Below are 20,927 nucleotides of genomic sequence, written 5' to 3'. Positions count from 1 at the left end.
AGAGGCCAGGAATTCTGCTAAAAAATCCTACAGTGCACAGGACAGCCTCCCACGCAGTTATCGGGCCCAAAATGTCAATAGTGCTGAAGGTGAGAAACCCTGGTTTTGATGAAAGAAAAGAAAAAAATTGTTCATGTCTTACTAATTTTATGTACATTTTCAGAATATTCTTAGACATCTTAAATACTTAGAAAATAAACTATTATTTTCTTTTAAAAGAATTTCAGAGTTTTAAAATAATATTTTAAAAAATACAGTGAATAGAAAACATTTGATCATGAGATGTAATAAAATTAGATAAAATGGTTTCTTCCAAGATTATACTTTAAAAGTTCATAAGTATCTAAGACTCTCCCTTGACACATTAAAACACATTTTGAAGCTCCATTTTGTTTTCCATTTAAATTCTAGAGATTTCTCATTTGTTTATACTTTTAATTCATATCATTGTAGAACAGTAATATTATCTATATTGTCTGATTTTCCAGGCCGTGTTTACAGATTTGGAGATTCTTGCAGCAATTTTTGCCAGTGCAATACATGATGTAGATCATCCTGGTGTGTCCAATCAATTTCTGATCAATACAAGTAAGTAAACTTTAGTTTTGCAGAACACATTTTTCCTTTGTACATTTTAGAATGACTAAAGGTCTTTGTAAACTCAGGGTGCTTCCAGAGCCATAATGTTCTTTTGATATGTGTATATATGTGTTTTAGTGATAGTGCATGTTAATGTAAGTTAACTGAAAATTATCACTATATCCCTTGAGGCGTGTGATATTTGAAAAATGTGTTCCAGTTCTCTTTAAAAGTAATATATTGCTGTGTTACAAGGGTAATTAAAAATGAAAGTGTGCAGAAAGATTTAGAAAGTTACATTGGCCCTAAAGTTTTAAATTAAAAAAAGTTATGAGAATTAATGCTAAGTGTTCCTCACTTTATGTAGGTCATCATTTAATCCTCTACAGAGGCCATAACTTCTCCCTACCCAGCCCCTTTTCTTTCCTTTTTAAACTCTTCTAATAAGGGTAACAGGAACTTCTCTCTTAATATTTTTTCAACTATTCAGTTTTTTCTCACTGTTAACATCTCATCTTACAAGAAGTCATCACTGAATTTGGAAATATAAGGAATGGTAGACTGTTTAATATGGAGCATCCCTGACATTGCTGCACAGAAAGCCTCTGTAGGGAATGTTTAGGTAATGCTTGAGCTATCCCTTAGTAAAGAGATTTAGGTTTATAGAAATTCTGTTTGGTACTAAGTGAACTATGACTTAATTCCCTCCTATATGGTAGATTAACATCACAAATTCACTTTTATATATAAAAGCTATGCAAAGTTGTTGAAACTGTTGTATGTTTAAAGTTGTTGAAACTGTTGTATGTTTAAGAATCCGCCTTTTATGTTTGCTTGAGTCTGCGGATAATAGTCTTCTCGTGCCTATAGCAATCTAGCTGTAGAATTATTTATGTATTTACCATTCATTTCCTGTACTTTGCTGTATCTAGATTTAAAGAAGGAATGTAAAGGTAACCTTGCTTTGAGAGATTTAATTCAGAGTTTTAGGATTATTCACCTATTATTATATCTTGTAATGGCCTCTGAACTATCCTATAGCAAAATGTACTCTAGTGACTCATCCATGTAGAGGATTGGAAAAGTCAGGGATTTCCTGAGATGTGTGGTTAGTCAAGTATTTTTTTAGAAGTTTAGTTTAGGGATTTATTTATCCAGATTAGACAGGATAATATTTCATGTTCTACCTACCTATGAGTACCTATAATGGGGTACTTTTAAAACTCATCAAAGCATACATATAAATATTAATACACATTGGATGCAGCTCCCTGCATTTACATTGTATCAGTGGGGAGGGTTCATGATTTCCTTTCTAAGAAGAGCAGGGAGGTCATGCAATACAGTGCATGCTGCATGCTGGCACTTTACATGAGCCTGGCCTGATTTGTTATTTTGATGCTTATGCATGTCTTGGGATATTCTGAATTTTATTAATTTTTAGTAAATATATAAAATGTTTAATTTTTGTGTTTGATATATATATATATATATATATATATGTATATGTGTATGTGTGTGTATGTGTGTATATATATATGTAATCACCAAACATTCAGACTGGTATGTTTTCTTTGCATTCTATTACATACCATATTATATGTTCCCTTAGAATTAAGAGTAGCTTTAGAGAACAAATTAAAACAACTGATAGAAAAGTCACTGTCTTCCAAGTACTCTGATATGTTTTTTAAGAATAATGAGGACCTGCTCTATTGTTCATTCTGTTGAGCCCTTAAAGCAGCAGTCCCCTGTGTTTTTGGCACCAGGGACTCGGTTTTGCGGAAGACAATTTTTCCATAAACTGGGGGAGTAGGGAGAGAATGGTTTTGGGATGAAATTGTTCCACCTGAGATCATCAGGCATTAGTTAGATTCTCATAAGGAATGCACAACTTAGATCCCTTGCATGAGCAGTTCACGGCCTCTGGGTGGATCGGGGACCCCTGCCTTAAAGGGCACTTGCGCTTTGGCTGGCACCTGGAGGGCCCTGGTGGGCATCAGGGTCCCTGTGCAGTCTGCCATTTAAGCTAACAAGGCCTCAGTCTACAGATGAATCTGATACTCTAAAGTTTGAGAACCAATGAAATAGTGGAGGAAATTGAAGAAGATAATTTTATCTCCTTAGGATGTCTGTTTAAAGTCATTTTGCTGGTGACCTGCCTGGGATGGAAGGATAACGAATCCTGCTTCTGCAAATTCTTTGTTATTTAGTAATATTGCGATGATCTCCTTTCTGTGTGACCAAAGCGACATAGGGAAGTTCACAATTGCCAGAGTAGCTTTGGATTGCTAAGGTTTTTTTGAGAGTGAGGTATGATGAGGCTGTGTTATTCCTGAGGGAATGAATCAGCATTGTCACTTTGTACAGGAAAGTATCCCAGGGTTACTCAGAGCCCCAGGGCATTATCAAAATTACTGCCTTAGTTAGCTTAGTTTGGCTAGGGATCATATAAGACAGAATTATCTTCCCAGCATGCAGTAAAGGAGTCCTTCTAATAACTTGTACACTTGTAATATGTAGCCTCATGAAATATTTTATCAAAATTTGTGCTTATTTTTAGTTTGCAGTAAACCTTTTTTAAATTTTGACTTTTTATATTTTATCTTTTATGGATGGCTTGAGCATCCGTGTCAAGCCAGCACATTCTCAGCTCTTGGCTCAGAGCTGGAGCTGCCATCCTGTCCAAGGCCTGCAGCTGAATCCATATTTCTCTTGATAAAGAATTCTAAAGACCTCCGATTATCGAATTTATAAACCCATAGTTGGTTACTTGTCTTACTTTAAGGAAGCTACGGAAGCACTGAGAGCTTAAGGCACATGAGGGGCGCTGGGAATTCCCTTGGCTGGTTCCCAGTGCAGTTAAACCTCCTGCTTCTTACATGTGCTCTTCATTTTTCTTAATTATTTCAGTTGTTTTAGCTTTAGGTGCCACATGATTTTATGCTAATTGTATTTACACTCACTGAAAGCATGCTGGAGGTACTGCAAACAGAGAGAGCCTTTCTACCTGGTAGAGTTGGTTAAGCTATACTAAATGATTTGAGTGTGGGGACTGTGAACAGGATTTAGAGAAACTGAAATTTCAGGTAGGAAGCTGCATAAATTTTTTTTTAAGGACAATGCATATAAATAAATCCATAGACCAGGTGCAGTGGCTCACTCCTACAATCCCAGAACTTTAGGAGGCCAAGATAGGTGAATCACCTGATGTCAGGGGTTCGAGACCAGCCTGGCCAACAAGGTAAAACCCTGTCTTTACTTTAAAAAAAAAAAAATACAAAAACATTAGCCAGGCATCGTGGTGCATGCCTGTAATCCCAGCTACTCAGGAGGCTGATGCAGGAGAATCGCTTGAACCTGGGAGATAGAAGTTGCAGTGAGCGGAGATCATACCATCGCACTCCAGCCTGGGCAACAAGAGTGAAACTCCATCTCAAAAAAATACATAAATAAATAAACAAATCCATAAAATGTAAATAGCATCATGAAATTTTGAATATAAAATGCTGGAGGGTATATTTAACTTAGCTTTATTTTCTGAAAAAAATAGTATCAAAAGTACAGAATATAGCATTAAATTTTACTTGGAAAATGAATTATTTTTGTTAATAGCAAAGATGCCTAAGTTTGGGGCAGAAAGATTTATTCACATTAGTGATACATTCAAAGCATGTGGTTTTTGGTTTCCAAGAGCAGAGGCATTTCATTATATTAAGGTTAAGATGATCTGTCAGTATACACTTTTTTATTTCTCTACTCTTTTATTTTGAAATTAAAATTTTCATAGCTACACTAGTAGATTATATGTAGAATTTTATTTTTCTGTATAAACCCACACCTTCAAAATAAGGATAAACTCATTTTTATCAAATGTGATTATATAGATATAGCTACAGAGATTATTTTATTTAACAAAAAGGTACCGCAAGCCTACTAAATATTATAATAAATATTGTTCCAGGCACTCGGAACACATGGGTGGACTAGACAAATCCCTGGCTCTTAAGAGCTGGCATTCTGCTAGAAAAGGCAGAGCATGATAAGTGAATTTGTGGCATGTGATAGTACTAAGTGCTATGGAGGAACGTAATGCAGGGTGAGGGCAGAGAGAGTGGATGAGTGGAGTGATGAATGAGGCAGTTTCCTTGGCAACTAAATATTAAGTTAAAACCACCACTTACCTCTGTCATTTCATGGAGAAATGTTTGTTTCTGAAGTCCTTTTGAAGACTTATGGTTTATTTCACTTGTAACTTAGAGACATGGTGTAGCATGCTGTCATTTTCTAACTCAAGGCTAAGCCTAGCAAAGCTGTAAGAACAGTGAGTATAAGTCTTACAGGATACATATCTATAGTGTCTGCCCCAGTCTTAACTGTTTCAGCTTCAGGTCTTAATGTTGGCTGTCATCTGCTATATGGACTCCATCATAAGACACAAAAAGGCACAAAACCTAGTGGGCTTAGTTGGATTTTGGAGGCAATGTATTCCTTTGTGTGTGTTATTCTGGCTCATTTACTAAGTGAGCTGAAAAGCTGCTAGTTTAAATGGGGCACAGAACAAGAGAGTGTCAGAAAAACTCCTAGTTTTGAGTGGGGCTCTGCAACAGGTCCAGCCTGCTGTGCAAGCTGCTTTGCACATGGGCCACATGATCCAGCAGATTTAATGGTGCTTGGAATGTCTGTCAGTGGCAGATAGGAATGTTGTTTGGAGCCTTTGATAAAGTCCTCTGTGTGAATCACAGCACAGACTCTGGAGCAAGACCCTGCCATCATCCAAAGAAAGATAACTACTCTCCTTTTGAGACACAGATATAGGCCTGCTGCTGGGCCTTAGGAGATACTGATTGACCATGGGCCACCAAGCTTCCATGTGGTTTGAGCTGTCTGCCCATCATAATAGGGAGTTATCTAACATGCCAAGCCATACGTTGGGTATGTACGACATTTACCATCAAATAAAGGTGGTGTAATACACGATCTATCAGGTCCGAGCAGACGCTGAAGGCACAGGTTACATAAAGAAGGGGCCCTAATGCCACTCCTATTAATTACACTGCTGTCTTTCTTCCAGCCTACACATGAGGTCGCATGGAAAGTTCCCTGCAAGTAGTTTACAGAGGGCCTCGTTTACAGATGGTTGTGCATGATAGGCAGGTACCACCGGAAGTATACAGCTGCAGCAGCACTACTGCCCCTCTCTGGGACATACCTGAAGGACAGTGGTGAAGGGGAGTCTTTCCAGTGGGAAGCACTTTAGGCAGGGTGATTGGTTGTTCACTTTGCTTAGAAGAAGGAATGGCCATATGTGCAATTATATTACCAGTTCATGGGCCATAGCCAATGATTTGTCTGGATAGTCAGGGACGTAGAAGGAACATGATTGGAAAACTGGTGAAAAAGAAATTTGGGGAAGAGATATGTGAATGATCTGAATGGACCAAAAAGTAAAGCTATTTTTGTCTCATGTGAATACTCACCAAAGTGTGACCTTGGCAGAGGAGGATGTTAACCAAGTGAATAGGATGACCCATTCTGTAGATACTAGTCAGCTTCTTTCCCTAACCACCCCTGTCATCACTCAATGCGCTAAGAACAAAGTGGCCATGGTGGCAGGGATGGAGGTTATATATGGCCTTAGAAGCATGGACTTCCAGTCACCAAGGCTGACCTGGCTATGACTATTGCTAAGTGCCCAATCCACCAGCAGCATAAACCAACACTAAACCCCCATGTAACAGCATTTTGGGGGGATCAGCCAAGCTACCTGATGGCAAGTTGATTACATTGGACCACTTCCATGGTGGAAGGGGTAGCATTTTGTCCTTAGTGGAAAAGGCACTTTCTCTTGAAACAGATGTGCCTTCCCTGCACAGTTTTTCTGCCAAAACTATGGTATTGCATACAGCATTGCTGCTAACCAGGAACTCACCTTACTGGCAAAGAAGAGCTGCATTGGGCTCATGCCCATGGAAATCCCTAGTATTACCCTATTGCCTAACATCCTCAATCAGCTGGTTTAATAAATTGGTAGAGTGGCCTTTTGAAGACTCAGTTACTCAGCTAGGAGGCAATACCTTGCAGGGTTGGGGCAAGGTTCTCCAGAAGGCCAGAAAGGCCATATATGCTCTGAATCAGCATCCAATATGTGGTGCTATTTCTCCCATAACCAGAATTCATGGGTCCAAGAATCAGTGGCTGGAAATGGGAGTGTTACCACTCATAATTACCCCCAGTGACCCACTAGCAAAGTTTGCTTCCTGTTCCTACAAATTTATGTGCTGCTAGCCTAGAGGTCTTGGTTTCAGAAGGAGGAATGCTTCTACCAGCACACGCAACAGTGATTCCATTGAACTGGAAGTTAAGACCTAGCCATTTTGAGCTCCTTATACATCTGATTCAGTCATCCAAGAAGGGAGTTAGTTATGGTGTTGACTGGGGTGACTGATCCTAACTACCAAGGGGGATTTGGATTACTACTCCACAACGAAGGTAAGGAAGAGTATGTGTGGAATAAGGAGATCCCTGAGGGCATCCCTTAATATTACCATGCCCTGTAATTAAGGTCAGCACAAAATAACCCAATCCAGGCAGGACTACTAATAGCCCAGACCCTTCAGGAATGAAGGTTTGGGTCACCCCACCAGGTAAAGAATCATGACCAGCTGAGGTGCTGGCTGAAGGCAAAGGGAATACAGAATGAGTAGTAAAAGAAGGTAATTATAAATACCAGCTATGACCATGTGACCAGTTATAGCAATAAGGACTATAATTGCCATGAGTATTTTCTTATGAATGCATTTATATGTATATATACATATATTAAGCATATATCTTCATTTATACAGCATAAGAGGTATTAACTTTATATTAGTATTTAAGTATTTATTTTATATCATAGTATTTAAGTTATAGGATGTCAGGATAAGAGTAAACATTACTCAAACTTTACTTTCACTTCTGGGGAATGTGTTAGTGTGTTTTTGGTTGTATGCAGGATAGTTATAGCATTTTGGTAGAATTATGACCTTATGGAGATTAAATATGGTTAAAGGAGATGCTTATGGGTACCAGGGTGACAAGGGGCAGAATTTGTAATGGTTAATTTTATGCGTCAGCTTGACTGGGCTAAGGGATGCCCAGATATCTGGTAAAACACTGTTTTGGGGTGCCTCTGTGAGAGTGTTCCTGGAAGAGATTAGCATTTGAATTGGTAGATTGATTAAAGAAGATTGCCCTTACCATTGTTGGCAGGGATCAGTCAATCCATTGAGGACCTCAAAGAGAAGAACAAAACAAAACATGAGGGGAAGGGCAATTTGCTTTCTCTGAGCTGGGACATACATATTCTCCTGCTTCTAACATCAAGGTTCCTGGTTGGTTCACCTTTGGAGATGTGGGACTTCTTGGACTCCATAATTGCCTGAGCCAATTCCTATAATAAATAAATATGTCTCTCTCACACACACACTCATACATATGTCTATTAGTTCTGTTTCTCTGGAGAACCATGATTAACACAGAGGGAGAAAAGACTAGCACAGATGAAGCACATGTTTTCAGTTATGTGGTAGTACCTGCCCACTCTTCCCCCCATTTCATTAGAACTCAGAAGAGAGGGACACAAAATAAAAGTGGTCTTCCTGCCTTCAGTAGTAGCATACGTTGAGCATAATTTAATTTATTCTTGATGATCCAGGGTAGTTGTAACAAATGAACACAATTGCTCTGTATATAATAAAATGATGACTTTGAGTTTGTAAAGGTATGCGTGGCCTCTCAATAAAAAATAATAAATGCTTATAAAGTTGTCTTTATAAGTGTGTGCCAGGCATTGAGTGGATTGTATTGATTTCCTGGTTCATGTTTAGTGTTCACTGCTCAAGTTTTCACCTCTATTTATAAGGTACTACTTGTAATCATAGTCAGTATAAGGTAGTGCTTGCCCCAGCACTTACTGGCTAGGTGATGTTGGCAAAGTTACTTACTTACCTTTTCTGAGGTTCATTTTCTTCATTTGTACAGGATTATATGTCTATGTAAATATATATGTATATAAAAGATGTCCCCAAGAGACATTTTCTATCCCCCAGCCTATCCCAAGGACACAAAGACTTGATTCCCACCTATATGGCTCCATGCGATCCATGAATGGAATATAGTCATAAAATGTCACAAACAATAGTATCTTCCTAAAAGAGTTATGAGGATTAAATGAGAGGATTCAGATAAACCATTTAACACAATGACACCTAAATCCTCTAAATGTTGTGCCTTACTGTATTCCTGTTTGTACTTTGTAAGTTTGAAATAATTGAAGTGCCTAGGGGAAGCCAGATAACCAAACATATTAAATTAATAACCTTTAATATTTTGTAGGGGCTTAAGTCTCTAAGTAGGCCGGGAGGGTTTGGGGAGGAAACAATTAAAAGATTTGTAGAGATAAAGACAAAAAAGGTAGAATGTGATACATGCTAAATGGGTGGTACAAAGCAGTATAGGAGTTTACAGGAGAAAGTGGGCAGTTTTGTCTGGTAATTAAGAAAGACTTGATGGAAGAGATGACTTACTTATATTGGGCTTGAAGATGAAAGGGTTTCAACAAAAATGTTATATAAGCTAACCTCTTTGCCCCTCTGTGCTGTGTGCATTGTACCAAAAGATGACAGCAATTTTCTGATCATTCCTGAATCTTCAAGGACTCTACTTACAAGTAATGGATTAGTGTCTTTGGTGAAAATCTGCTGAGGAGCTGCAGAATCCTACCGCCCAATTTAAATGTGACCATATGCCTTCATTCCTAAAGAAGAAGAGTAGAAAGTTAAATAACTTCCTTGAGATTCGTTTTTTTTTTTTTTTTTTTTGAGGCGGAGTCTCGCTCTGTCTCCCGGACTGGAGTGCAGTGGCCGGATCTCAGCTCACTGCAAGCTCCGCCTCCCGGGTTTACGCCATTCTCCTGCCTCAGCCTCCCGAGTAGCTGGGACTACAGGCACCCGCCACCTCGCCCAGCTAGTTTTTGTATTTTTTTTTAGTAGAGACGGGGTTTCACCGTGTTAGCCAGGATGGTCTCCATCTCCTGACCTTGTGATCCACCCGTCTCGGCCTCCCAAAGTGCTGGGATTACAGGCTTGAGCCACCGCGCCCGGCCGAGATTCAGTTTTTTAAATGCTAACATTTGTTCATTTAAAAATCAACAGTCACCACCACTTTCCTGTAACAGCATCTGAGATGGAAGAGGCTGTGGAGGCCTGCCAGTCCACTAAGGCATCCTTTCCTGGCTTTTCTGGCCAATCTGAACTCTTAAGTGTTAGGCCCTACTTATATCCAGTGGAACTCAGACTCTTTGTTGCAACTTCCATACAACAGATCACCCTTTTCCTTGAAGGAACAGCTCATCATCATATTCTTCTGCAGGGTCAATAGTCTTAATTTCCTTCACCTTCAGCTTCATATAAGCCAATTAGGGTTTTTGTAAGGGTAAGTCAATTCTGTTAACACCCCTTGTCTACATGCATATTTCCTCCCTTAAATGAATTCTAATAACTATTCAGTATCTAATAATTATGATTTCCTTTCAATATATGTTTATTTGATTCTACTGCAGAAATACCATAATATGTGCTAAGATCCTATAGAGTTTTAAAATTTTCTTTTCTATATTCTTACCTGTCTGTAGATGAAGGTTCATAAAGGCATTTGTAGACACTGTAAAAGTTAACCAGAAACTGCCTTTAAAAAAATAAACACTATTGTTTTATCTGAAGAAAACAAAAAATAACAAAAAATAATGTACAAACTACTCCCTACTAAACAGCTCTGTTCCTGTAGTTTGGGAGCAGAAATTTAAGTGTGCAAATTTGTATTTCTATAGTTCCAATAAAATAATAGAATTTCCCAGTTGAAAATGTCTTAAGCCTCTCTTCTCCTTCCTAGCTCCATTAAAAGAGCCATTGAATAGTATTGGGTATTTCTTAGAAAAGGATATATATTTCCAAATATATTTTCTATGCATTCATTAGAAAAAAGATCAAATACATGTGCTTTTAGGCTTTTTCTTTTCTTTTGAAACAGAGTCTTGCTCTGTTGCCTAGCTTGGAGTACAGTGGCACAATATAATGGCTCACTGCAGCCTTGAACTCCTGGGCTCAAGCAATCCTCCTACCTCAGCGTCCCAAGTAGCTGGGACTACTGGCACACACCACCATCCGCAAATAATGTTTTATTATTTGTCGAGATGAGGTCTACCCTGTGTTGACCAGGCTGGTCTTGGACTCCTGGGCTTAACCAATCCTCCTGCCTCGGATTTGCTTTTAGTCTTTGCAGTGAATAGAAAGAGAATAAAGCATCAAAAGTTTTTTAACGATTATCTTGTAGATCTGGGTCTGCTATTTACAAGAAGTAGGAGAGAGGCAGAATCTCTCCCTGCCTAAAATTCACAGGTCCAGGGTAGTAGGGAGAGAGTGGCAGAATCTTCACCAGAGGGTATACAGACAGCCAAACACAACATCTCTGTGTGACGCTATGAGCAAGCAGACAGGAAGAGCAATATCCCTGTACAGTATACAATGACTGCCATGATACTTGGAAAAGAAAATGGAAAACGATGAATAAAGCTTAGACTTTCAGAGCTATACATGAGCAAATGAGCAAATCTAAACTTGTTCATATGATTGTTCTTGTACCCTCTTTGAGTACAAACAATCCTGTATCACATGATCCTCACTTTATATATTGCAGCATAGATAATTCACAGTTATCAGGAATGCAAAACCTTATTCTTTGGATGTGTTATAGATACTAAGAAGAATGTCATATTCTACTGAGCTCATGGTAACTCTAGAAGATAAGTTAAAGATCCAATTCTTTCACATTAGAGGAAGCTGAGCCCTACAGAGTGAAATGGCCTGCCACATGTTAGTAGCATTAGAATTCACTCCCCAAGATTCATTCCAGTGTTGTTCCTGCTCTTATGTTATCCGATTTATTCTCTCCTGGATATTGTCATGTAATGATAAGGGCAACAGAGAAGTTTAGGGGAAATTACATGATAAGGGCAGCAGAGAAGTTTAGGGGAAATTACATTCTAAACCCAGAATTCAAAGAATCAGATAAACTTCTCACAAACAGCTTTGCTCATCTTTGGCCTTTTGTCTTTTTTTCAGATTCTGAACTTGCCTTGATGTACAACGATTCCTCGGTCTTAGAGAACCATCATTTGGCTGTGGGCTTTAAATTGCTTCAGGAAGAAAACTGTGACATTTTCCAGAATTTGACCAAAAAACAAAGACAATCTTTAAGGAAAATGGTCATTGACATTGTAAGTAGCTGATAAAAGCAAAAAAAAAAAAAAAAGAGAGAACTGAGATGCAAGTTTTTTTTTTTTTTTTAATACTTTAAGTTCTAGGGTACATGTGCATAACGTGCAGGTTTGTTACATATGTATACTTGTGTCATGTTGGTGTGCTGCGCCCATCAACTCGTCAGCACCCATCAATTTGTCATTTATATCAGGTATAACTCCCAATGCAATCCCTCCCCCCTCCCGCAAGTTGTTTATAATTTAGACATAAGAACAAGATCAAGATGAGTATTAGGTAAAAGGAACTGCATTTCAAAACATATTATGGCCCTTTATATTATAGAAGCTGCCCATGATGCTGGCTGTGATGTTCTGTAATAGGTTTTTTACTTCTAGCAGTTTGGACTTGAGAATAATGTCAGCTCACCCTCATCATTGATTTTCTGGGCCCCTCCAGTCCGGTGGCAGGCAGAGAAAGATGACTAACAAAAGCAGATTGTGTGGGCCACAGCTCAAATGGATTTCTTTTCCACCTTCTCTCATTAGTAGACAGTGCCATTTAGAACATCCATGACTTTACTCTTTTTTCTATGCATCTTATTCAGTGATTATGAGACATAGGAAAATCTCTAGCTTTCAAAAACCTACTGTGTTAAATTTTGTACATACAAAGGCAAGAATGATCTGTCTTTTAAAAGAAAATTAACCAGAATATTTTGTTTCTGAAGCAGTCTTTAAGCAACCTTGAATCAGTTCATCATAGTCTAGTAACTACTTTCCGGTCCAAGGAATGGAAAAAACTTGAAAACGTGTGATGATGTCTTATCCATGGAGATGTCATACCATTTTTGACCATGAAAGTGGTTGTCAGTACCTAGCATTTCTGTATATTACACACATTTATCTGAGCTTTGGGAAAACTTGATAGCAAAGGGGAAAGGACTCTGCCCCCAAGAAGGAGTAAGGAATTTCCACTGTCATTAAAAGGCACAGCGTTGTTCTATTCCTTTTTCATTCTCATATTCTGCATAATATTTTCATGCGTAAATTGTTTTCTCTGAACTGTACTCAATAATATACCCTTTGTATTTTAAGGTACTTGCAACAGATATGTCAAAACACATGAATCTACTAGCTGATTTGAAGACTATGGTTGAAACTAAGAAAGTGACAAGCTCTGGAGTTCTTCTTCTTGATAATTATTCCGATAGGATTCAGGTAAAGCCTTAATAGAGTTTGCTGTGTGTGTGTGTATGCGTGTGTGTTTGTGCACATATGCACATGACTGTGTGTTCAGCTTTGATAAGATGTATTTCTTCTTTCTCCCACCTTATACTTTCAGCAATTATAGGCAGGATTTTTATCCATATTTTTATTCCTAAGAATTAACCAGGCAAAATTCTACTGGTCTTTTCATTTGCATCTACATTAATTTAAAAAACTAACACTCCACAGAACCAGCCAATTAAGCAGCTCTGAATCTAGTCAACCATGCACATAAACAGTTTCTCTTATGCTATTTAGATGCAGTAGAAGTGGCATAATTTGGAACTATTAATACAAGTGTGAACCATACATAGACACATCATGGTTGAGCTGTTTGGAATAAATCTTACACCATGTGTATTTTTAAGTGTCGCAGTCATCCAATGTGAATTTCTAGATTTTTTTTTTTTTTGAAAAGGAACAGGAGTGAATAGAGAATGCATCCATCTATTTTAGGTTCTTCAGAATATGGTGCATTGTGCAGATCTGAGCAACCCAACAAAGCCTCTCCAACTGTACCGCCAGTGGACGGACCGGATAATGGAGGAGTTCTTCCGCCAAGGAGACCGAGAGAGGGAACGTGGCATGGAGATAAGCCCCATGTGTGACAAGCACAATGCTTCCGTGGAAAAATCACAGGTAATGCATGAAGTGTACAGTTTTCAGAGAGAACAGAGCTACCGCTTTAGCATTTGGTTACTTTGTATTACATATGACAGTATTTTACTGGATTTTTAAAATTACTTTGTTTTTGACAAGCTCAATTTCACCTTATTTATGATTCAAAAAACTTTCATTCTTATGACTTACATTCATATAGTCATATAGATATTCTAAGAAGACATTCGTTTATTATGACTATATTCATTTAATATATTCACATCCATAGAGCATATGGCATTATTACAGTTATCTGGAGTCACCTACAAATTGGTGATTCTAAAATAAGCCCTACCATGTCAACAACTGGAAAATTTTTTATGCTGTGAACATGCTCTTTAACCAAGGGTTCTAGAAGCTAATTTTGACCAGCTAGTAACAATACTTTGTATGGTCTGTTGTCGAAAATAGTGATAATTTTACCAAACTAAATTGAATAGTCTTCTGTTCAGTATTTTATTTGTGGGCCATGATCTAGTTAAGCTTTTCCACTGTTTCTTAGTCCCAAGTCCTTTACTCATAGTGGATTTTTTCTTAACTAGGTGGGCTTCATAGACTATATTGTTCATCCCCTCTGGGAGACATGGGCAGACCTTGTCCACCCTGACGCCCAGGACATTTTGGACACTTTGGAGGACAATCGTGAATGGTACCAGAGCACAATCCCTCAAAGCCCCTCTCCTGCACCTGATGACCCAGAAGAGGGCCGGCAGGGTCAAACTGAGAAATTCCAGTTTGAACTAACTTTAGAGGAAGATGGTGAGTCAGACACAGAAAAGGACAGTGGCAGTCAAGTGGAAGAAGACACTAGTTGCAGTGACTCTAAGACTCTTTGTACTCAAGACTCGGAGTCTACTGAAATTCCCCTCGATGAACAGGTTGAAGAGGAGGCAGTAGGGGAAGAAGAGGAAAGCCAGCCTGAAGCCTGTGTCATAGATGATCGTTCTCCTGACACGTAACAGTGCAAAAACTTTCATGCCTTTTTTTTTTTTTTTTAGCAGAAAAATTGTTTCCAAAGTGCATGTCACATGCCACAACCACGGTCACACCTCACTGTCATCTGCCAGGACGTTTATTGAACAAAACTGACCTTGACTACTCAGTCCGGCGCTCAGGAATATTGTAACCAACCAGTTTTTTCACCTCCATGTCATCACAGCAAGGTGGACATCTTCATGAACAGCGTTTTTAACAAGATTTCAGCTTGGTAGAGCTGACAAGGCAGATGATAAAATCTACTCCAAATTGTTTTCAAGAGAGTGTGGCTCATCAGGCGGCCCAAAAGTTGATTGGACTTGGGGTTTCTATTCTTTTTATTTGTTTGCAATATTTTCAGAAGAAAGGCATTGCACAGAGTGAACTTAATGGACGAAGCAACAAATATGTCAAGAACAGGACATAGCACGTATCTGTTACCAGTAGGAGGAGGATGAGCCACAGAAATTGCATAATTTTCTAATTTCAAGTCTTCCTGATACATGACTGAATAGTGTGGTTCAGTGAGCTGCACTGACCTCTACATTTTGTATGATATGTAAAACAGATTTTTTGTAGAGCTTACTTTTATTATTAAATGTATTGAGGTATTATATTTAAAAAACTATGTTCAGAACTTCATCTGCCACTGGTTATTTTTTTCTAAAGAGTAACTTGCAAGTTTTCAGTACAAATCTGTGCTACACTGGATAAAAATCTAATTTACAAATTTTACTTGCACCTTATAGTTCATAGCAATTAACTGATTTTTAGTGATTCATTGTTTTATATACCAATGACTTCCATATTTTAAAACAGAAAAACAACTTTATGTTGCAGGAAACCCTTTTTGTAAGTAAGTCTTTATTATTTACTTTGCATTTTGTTTCACTCTTTCCAGATAAGAGTTGCTCTTCACCAGTGTTTTTCTTCAGTGTGCAAAGTGACTAATTGTTCTATAATACTTTAATGTGTGTTATATCAAATATGTCTTAAGCTTCATGCGAATTCAGTCATCAGTTGGTGTTGTCTGAAGCAAGTGGGAGATATATAAATACCCAGTAGCTAAACTGGTCAGTCTTTTTGAGATGTTGTCCTACTTAGTATCTCCTAATAACGTTTTGCTGTGTCAATAGACATGCATTTCACAAGTGCATATCTTTCTAATAATCTGCACATTTCATGCTCATTTTTATTGTTTTTACAGCCAGTTAGAGTAAGAAAAAGGTTTTTCCCCTCGTGCTGCTTTATAATTTAGTGTGTGTTTGAACCTCTGCCCATGTTTGCTAGATGAGGTCTTGTCAAATATATCACTACCATTGTCACCAGTGAAAAGAAACAGGTAGTCAAGTTAGGGTTAACATTCATTTCAACTATGAGTTGTATATCATGACTAGATTTTACTCTTGGTTTACAGAGAAAAGTTAAACAGCTAACTAGGCAGTTTTTAAGAATATTAACAACATATTAACAAACACCAGTACAACAATTAATCCTCTTTGGTTTTAATGATTTCACTATGGGATTAAGAACTATATCAGGAACATACCTGAGAAATGGTTTTAAGTATAGCAACTACTCTTCCTTAATGGACAACCACGTAACATGCAGGAATTGCTTTATCACTTATCCTCGATCCATAAGTATATCTTGCAGAGGGGAACTACTTCTTGAAACACATGGAGGGAAAGAAGATGATGCCACTGGCACCAGAGGGTTAGTATTGTGATGCATCCTAAAATATTAGATTGGTAAAAATTCTGCTTAAATAAAAAATTAGAGATCACTCTTGGCTGATTTCAGCACCAGGAACTGTATTACAGTTTTAGAGATTAATTCCCAGTGTTTACCTGATTATAACAGTTGGCATCATGGGGCATTTAATTCTGACTTTATTGCTATGTCAGTCTTTGTAATAAAGTCTTTATCTTCTCTATGAAGACTTTAAAGCCCAAATAATCGTTTTTCACGTTGATATTCAAGAATTGAGATAGAGGCCAAAGTGGGTATCTGACAAGTGGAAAATCAAACATTTAAGAAGAATTACAACCCTGAAAAGAATTTATATTTAGAACTTCTCAAGGAGCCTTCCAGGGACTAGAAACTAAGTCATCAGCCAGGGAAATGACTCAAGCTGAAGACAGGCCCCATTTCAGTCCCCTGAGATCTGGCTGATGCTTAGATCCTTTGAAATAAAAATTATGTCTTTATTACTCTGATCTTTTACATAAGGCAGAATAGGAATCAACTAGTTAATTGCAAGATTTCTACTCTCTTTCCTCTGTAAAGATCAGATGGTAATCTTTCAAATAAAGACATATATTTGACCAAGTAGTTTCACAAGAACATTTGGGAACTTGTTTCCTTTTAATTTTATTTGTCCCCGAGTGAGGTCTAGAAAGAAAGGCAAAGAGTCTAGAATTTATTCTTCTTTCCAAAACATTCTCATTCCTGTCCTCCCTACACTTAGTATTTCCCCCACAGAGTGCCTAGAATTTTAATAATGAATAAAAGAAAAAGCAGCAATATGTCACTTAACAAATCCAGACCTGAAAGGGTAAAGGGTTTATAACTGCACTAATAAAGAGAGGCTCTTTTTTTTTTTTTCCAGTTTGTTGGTTTTTAATGGTACCATGTTGTAAAGATACCCACTAACAGACAATCAAATTGCAGAAAAGGCTCAATATCCAAGAGACAGGGACTAATGCACTGTACAATCTGCTTACCCTTGCCCTTCTCTCTCGCCAAAGTGTGCTTCAGAAATACACACTGCTTTAAAAAAGAATATCCTTTTACAAGTGGCTTTACATTTCCTAAAATGCCATAAGAAAATGCAATATCTGGGTACTGTATGGGGAAAAATATGTCCAAGTTTGTGTAAAACCAGTGCATTTCAGCTTGCAAGTTACTGAACACAATAATGCTGTTTTAATTTTGTCTTCTTTTATATCAGTTAAAATTCACAATAATGTAGATAGAACAAATTATAGACAAGGAAAGAAAAAACTTGAATGAAATGGATTTTACAGAAAGCTTTATGATAATTTTTGAATGCATTATTTATTTTTTGTGCCATGCATTTTTTTCTCACCAAATGACCTTACCTGTAATACAGTCTTGTTTGTCTGTTTACAACCATGTATTTATTGCAATGTACATACTGTAATGTTAATTGTAAATTATCAGTTCTTATTAAAACATCATCCCATGATGGGATGGTGTTGATATATTTGGAAACTCTTGGTGAGAGAATGAATGGTGTGTATACATACTCTGTACATTTTTCTTTTCTCCTGTAATATAGTCTTGTCACCTTAGAGCTTGTTTATGGAAGATTCAAGAAAACTATAAAATACTTAAAGATATATAAATTTTAAAAACCATAGCTGCAGGTCTTTGGTCCCAGGGCTGTGCCTTAACTTTAATCAATATTTTCTTCTGTTTTGCTGCATTTGAAAGGTAACAGTGGAGCTAGGGCTGGGCATTTTATATCCAGGCTTTTAATTGATTAGAATTCTGCCAATAGGTAGATTTTACAAAACCACAGACAACCTCTGAAAGATTCTGAGACCCTTTTGAGACATAAACTCTTAAGTACTTCTTGCCAAGGAGCAGCACTGCATGTGTGATGATTGTTTGCCATCTGTTGATCAGGAGCTACTTCAGCTACTTGTATTTGATTATTTCCTTTTTTTTTTTTAAACTCGGAAATACAACTGGGGAAATACATTCTTTCCCAGTGATTATAAACAATCTTTTTTTTAAAAGTCTTTTTAGCTTCTAGAGCTCATAGGAAAATGAACTTGATTTGAAATTGGAGCCAGAGTTTACTCATGTTGGTTATCTATTCATCAGCTTCCTGTCATGTTAAGAGAATATATTAAAGAGAAAATATCATTTTTTAATCCTAAAATTTTTCTTCCACTAAGATAAACCAAATGTCCTTACATACATGTAAACCTATCTATTTAAACACAAAGTTGTGTCTGATGTCAGTTTACATAGCAGAAAGTATTCACCATCCTCTAAGATTTGTTTCTGCAAAACTTTCATTGCTTTAGAATTTTAAAATTTAACCTTGTACAATGGCCAGCCCCTAAAGCAGGAAACATTTATAATGGATAATATGGAAATATCCTCCCACTACTTGCCCAGCCCTTGAATCACGTGGCTTTTCAGTGAAAGGAAAGATTCTTTTTCTGGGAAAAATGAGCCTCCTATTTTATTTTATTTTATTTTTTGACACAAACTGTAGATTTTAGCAGCCCTGGCCCAAAGGAATTTGATTACTTTTGTTTTAAACAGTACAAAGGAGACACTATAATTACAAAAACATCCTTAACTGATTTGAGTTGTTTTTATTTCTTTGGATATGTTTTCAGAGTGGTAAATTGTGTGTGAGAATTACAAATGATTCTTTTAGTGGTTTCTTAGCCTCTCTTACAGCCCACGGGGATAGTACTGTACATCAATACCTTCATATGAAATTTTTATATGCAATGAAAATAAAAGCATGGGTTGATTCTGCCTATTTATGACTCAATATTTTACAAATAAAAGATTATTCATTTTATAGTTCAATCAGCACGTTTCTTAGGATACTGAACGTGGTTAAAATGAAAGGAGAATAGTGACATCGTAAGTTAGTACTGATATTCATAACCAAATGAAGCCAACTTGAGTTATTTTGCTACATTAAAATTACCAAAATTACTTAGATGGCCTATAAAATTAAGCACGGTATTTTCTAAGCAGGCTTTGGAAGGGGCCTTCCATACTTAATTGAATATTCTGGGATACTGAAAATTATTCAGACACTTGACAATTATTTGTCGGTTACCTACTCTGCAAACTACAAAGTTTTCAGGACTCAACAATAAGTTAATGAGACACTGTATTTGCTTACATGGAGCTTACAGTCTGGAGGGGACAAAGGCATTAAACAATTCAGTACTCATATAATTATATACATGATCAGCAAAATGAAGGAGCTCAGTGGGGTGAATAAGCAGGAACCTGAACTTGATCTATTCCGGAGGGCCAGGGAAGGCTTCCTTGAGGCCTTGAGAAAGTGATTTGCATCTGAGTTCTGAAGGATTTTAAGAGGTAACTACGGGAAAAGTTGATAGGAAGAGGAAGGGGATCCAGACAGGAAACATTTGCAAAGATCTTGAGGCATAAATGAGCCTGAGAGCCTGAGACATCCGGAGAAACTGAGGAAAAGTGAGAGAGTAGGTAGGGCCTGGAGCCGCAGAGCCATTGCTAACCATCCTGTGTGAGAGCTCCCCCATTCTGTAGCTTTATTCTCATAACCCTGCTCCATTTTCTTTATAACACTTCTCACAGATTTATATACGCAGCTGTTTTTGTTGTCTGTCTCTCCCACCAGACCACAGCTCCGTGAGAGCAAGGTCTTTGCTTACCAATGTATCACTAGCACTTAAAACTATGCCTGGTTCACAGTAGGTTCTTAATATGTGTTGAATATAGCCACCAAATTGATACTGGATATAATTCAATCTGATAAGATATTTTGAGATATTAAAGAGTTTTTAACTTGATACCATAAGAACTTTGTTTGTTTTTTGTGTTTGAGCTTACTAAGATCCTGGATAAAGGGTTTAGAGTTTCCTATCTCTTTGCAACTAAAAACTCTGTTTGCTTATTCCTCACAAATTCTACTTTTCTCTAAATGACAAAACAATCCATTTGTCATGATAATGACAGCAAAGAAATCAGCACAAAATTTAATCCCCTGATAATCTCCAAACCATGCCAGCAGAATAAGGGTAATTAAACAGAGTATCTGTGCTTAGCCTCTCCACCATTTCTCCTGCCACAACAGTCCTGATAGCCCAAAGCTGCCAAATTTGTGCCTTCCTGGGAATAACTGTTTTAAAATCAAGCTCCCTTCCCCAAAGTCATGAATGACCCCAAAGTGAGACTATGGAACTAAGGAAGCAACTCCCTTCTTTTCCTGACTTGCCACACTTGCTGATTTAGGCTAATTTGGGTACTGTTGGGCCTGAACTCACATTAAAATCACTGACCTGGAAACCTTTCCTCAGGACACGGCTTTGGACCCACAACAGCAACATTCCACCAAAAAACAAACCAAAACCGAAAACGTTCCCTGTTGCTGGAGAGT

At 37.6% G+C, this 20,927-nt stretch overlaps 1 protein-coding gene across 12 annotated transcripts in view; it reads left to right on the top strand.

Moving 5' to 3' along the window:
- The window catches only part of PDE4D (phosphodiesterase 4D), a 1,626,844-nt gene extending 1,606,496 nt beyond the window's left edge, over positions 1 to 20,348 (top strand). For 11 of the 12 annotated variants that reach the window (XM_033179631.1, XM_033179630.1, XM_033179629.1 and 8 more), the window contains 5 exons: positions 489 to 588; positions 11,742 to 11,896; positions 12,974 to 13,096; positions 13,601 to 13,783; positions 14,347 to 20,348. In XM_033179631.1, the coding sequence (XP_033035522.1) occupies positions 489 to 588; positions 11,742 to 11,896; positions 12,974 to 13,096; positions 13,601 to 13,783; positions 14,347 to 14,763 (978 nt within the window). In that variant the 3' untranslated portion in view covers positions 14,764 to 20,348. The remainder of the gene's footprint in view (positions 1 to 488; positions 589 to 11,741; positions 11,897 to 12,973; positions 13,097 to 13,600; positions 13,784 to 14,346) is intronic. The other variant, XM_033179641.1, reaches the window with a different exon arrangement.
- The last annotated feature ends 579 nt before the right edge of the window (positions 20,349 to 20,927 follow it).

The sequence above is a fragment of the Trachypithecus francoisi genome, unplaced genomic scaffold (assembly GCF_009764315.1).
Source record: "Trachypithecus francoisi isolate TF-2019V2 unplaced genomic scaffold, Tfra_2.0 Lachesis_group2, whole genome shotgun sequence".
Taxonomy (NCBI): Eukaryota; Metazoa; Chordata; class Mammalia; order Primates; family Cercopithecidae; genus Trachypithecus; species Trachypithecus francoisi.
This window is presented reverse-complemented; position numbering and strand designations above follow the sequence as displayed.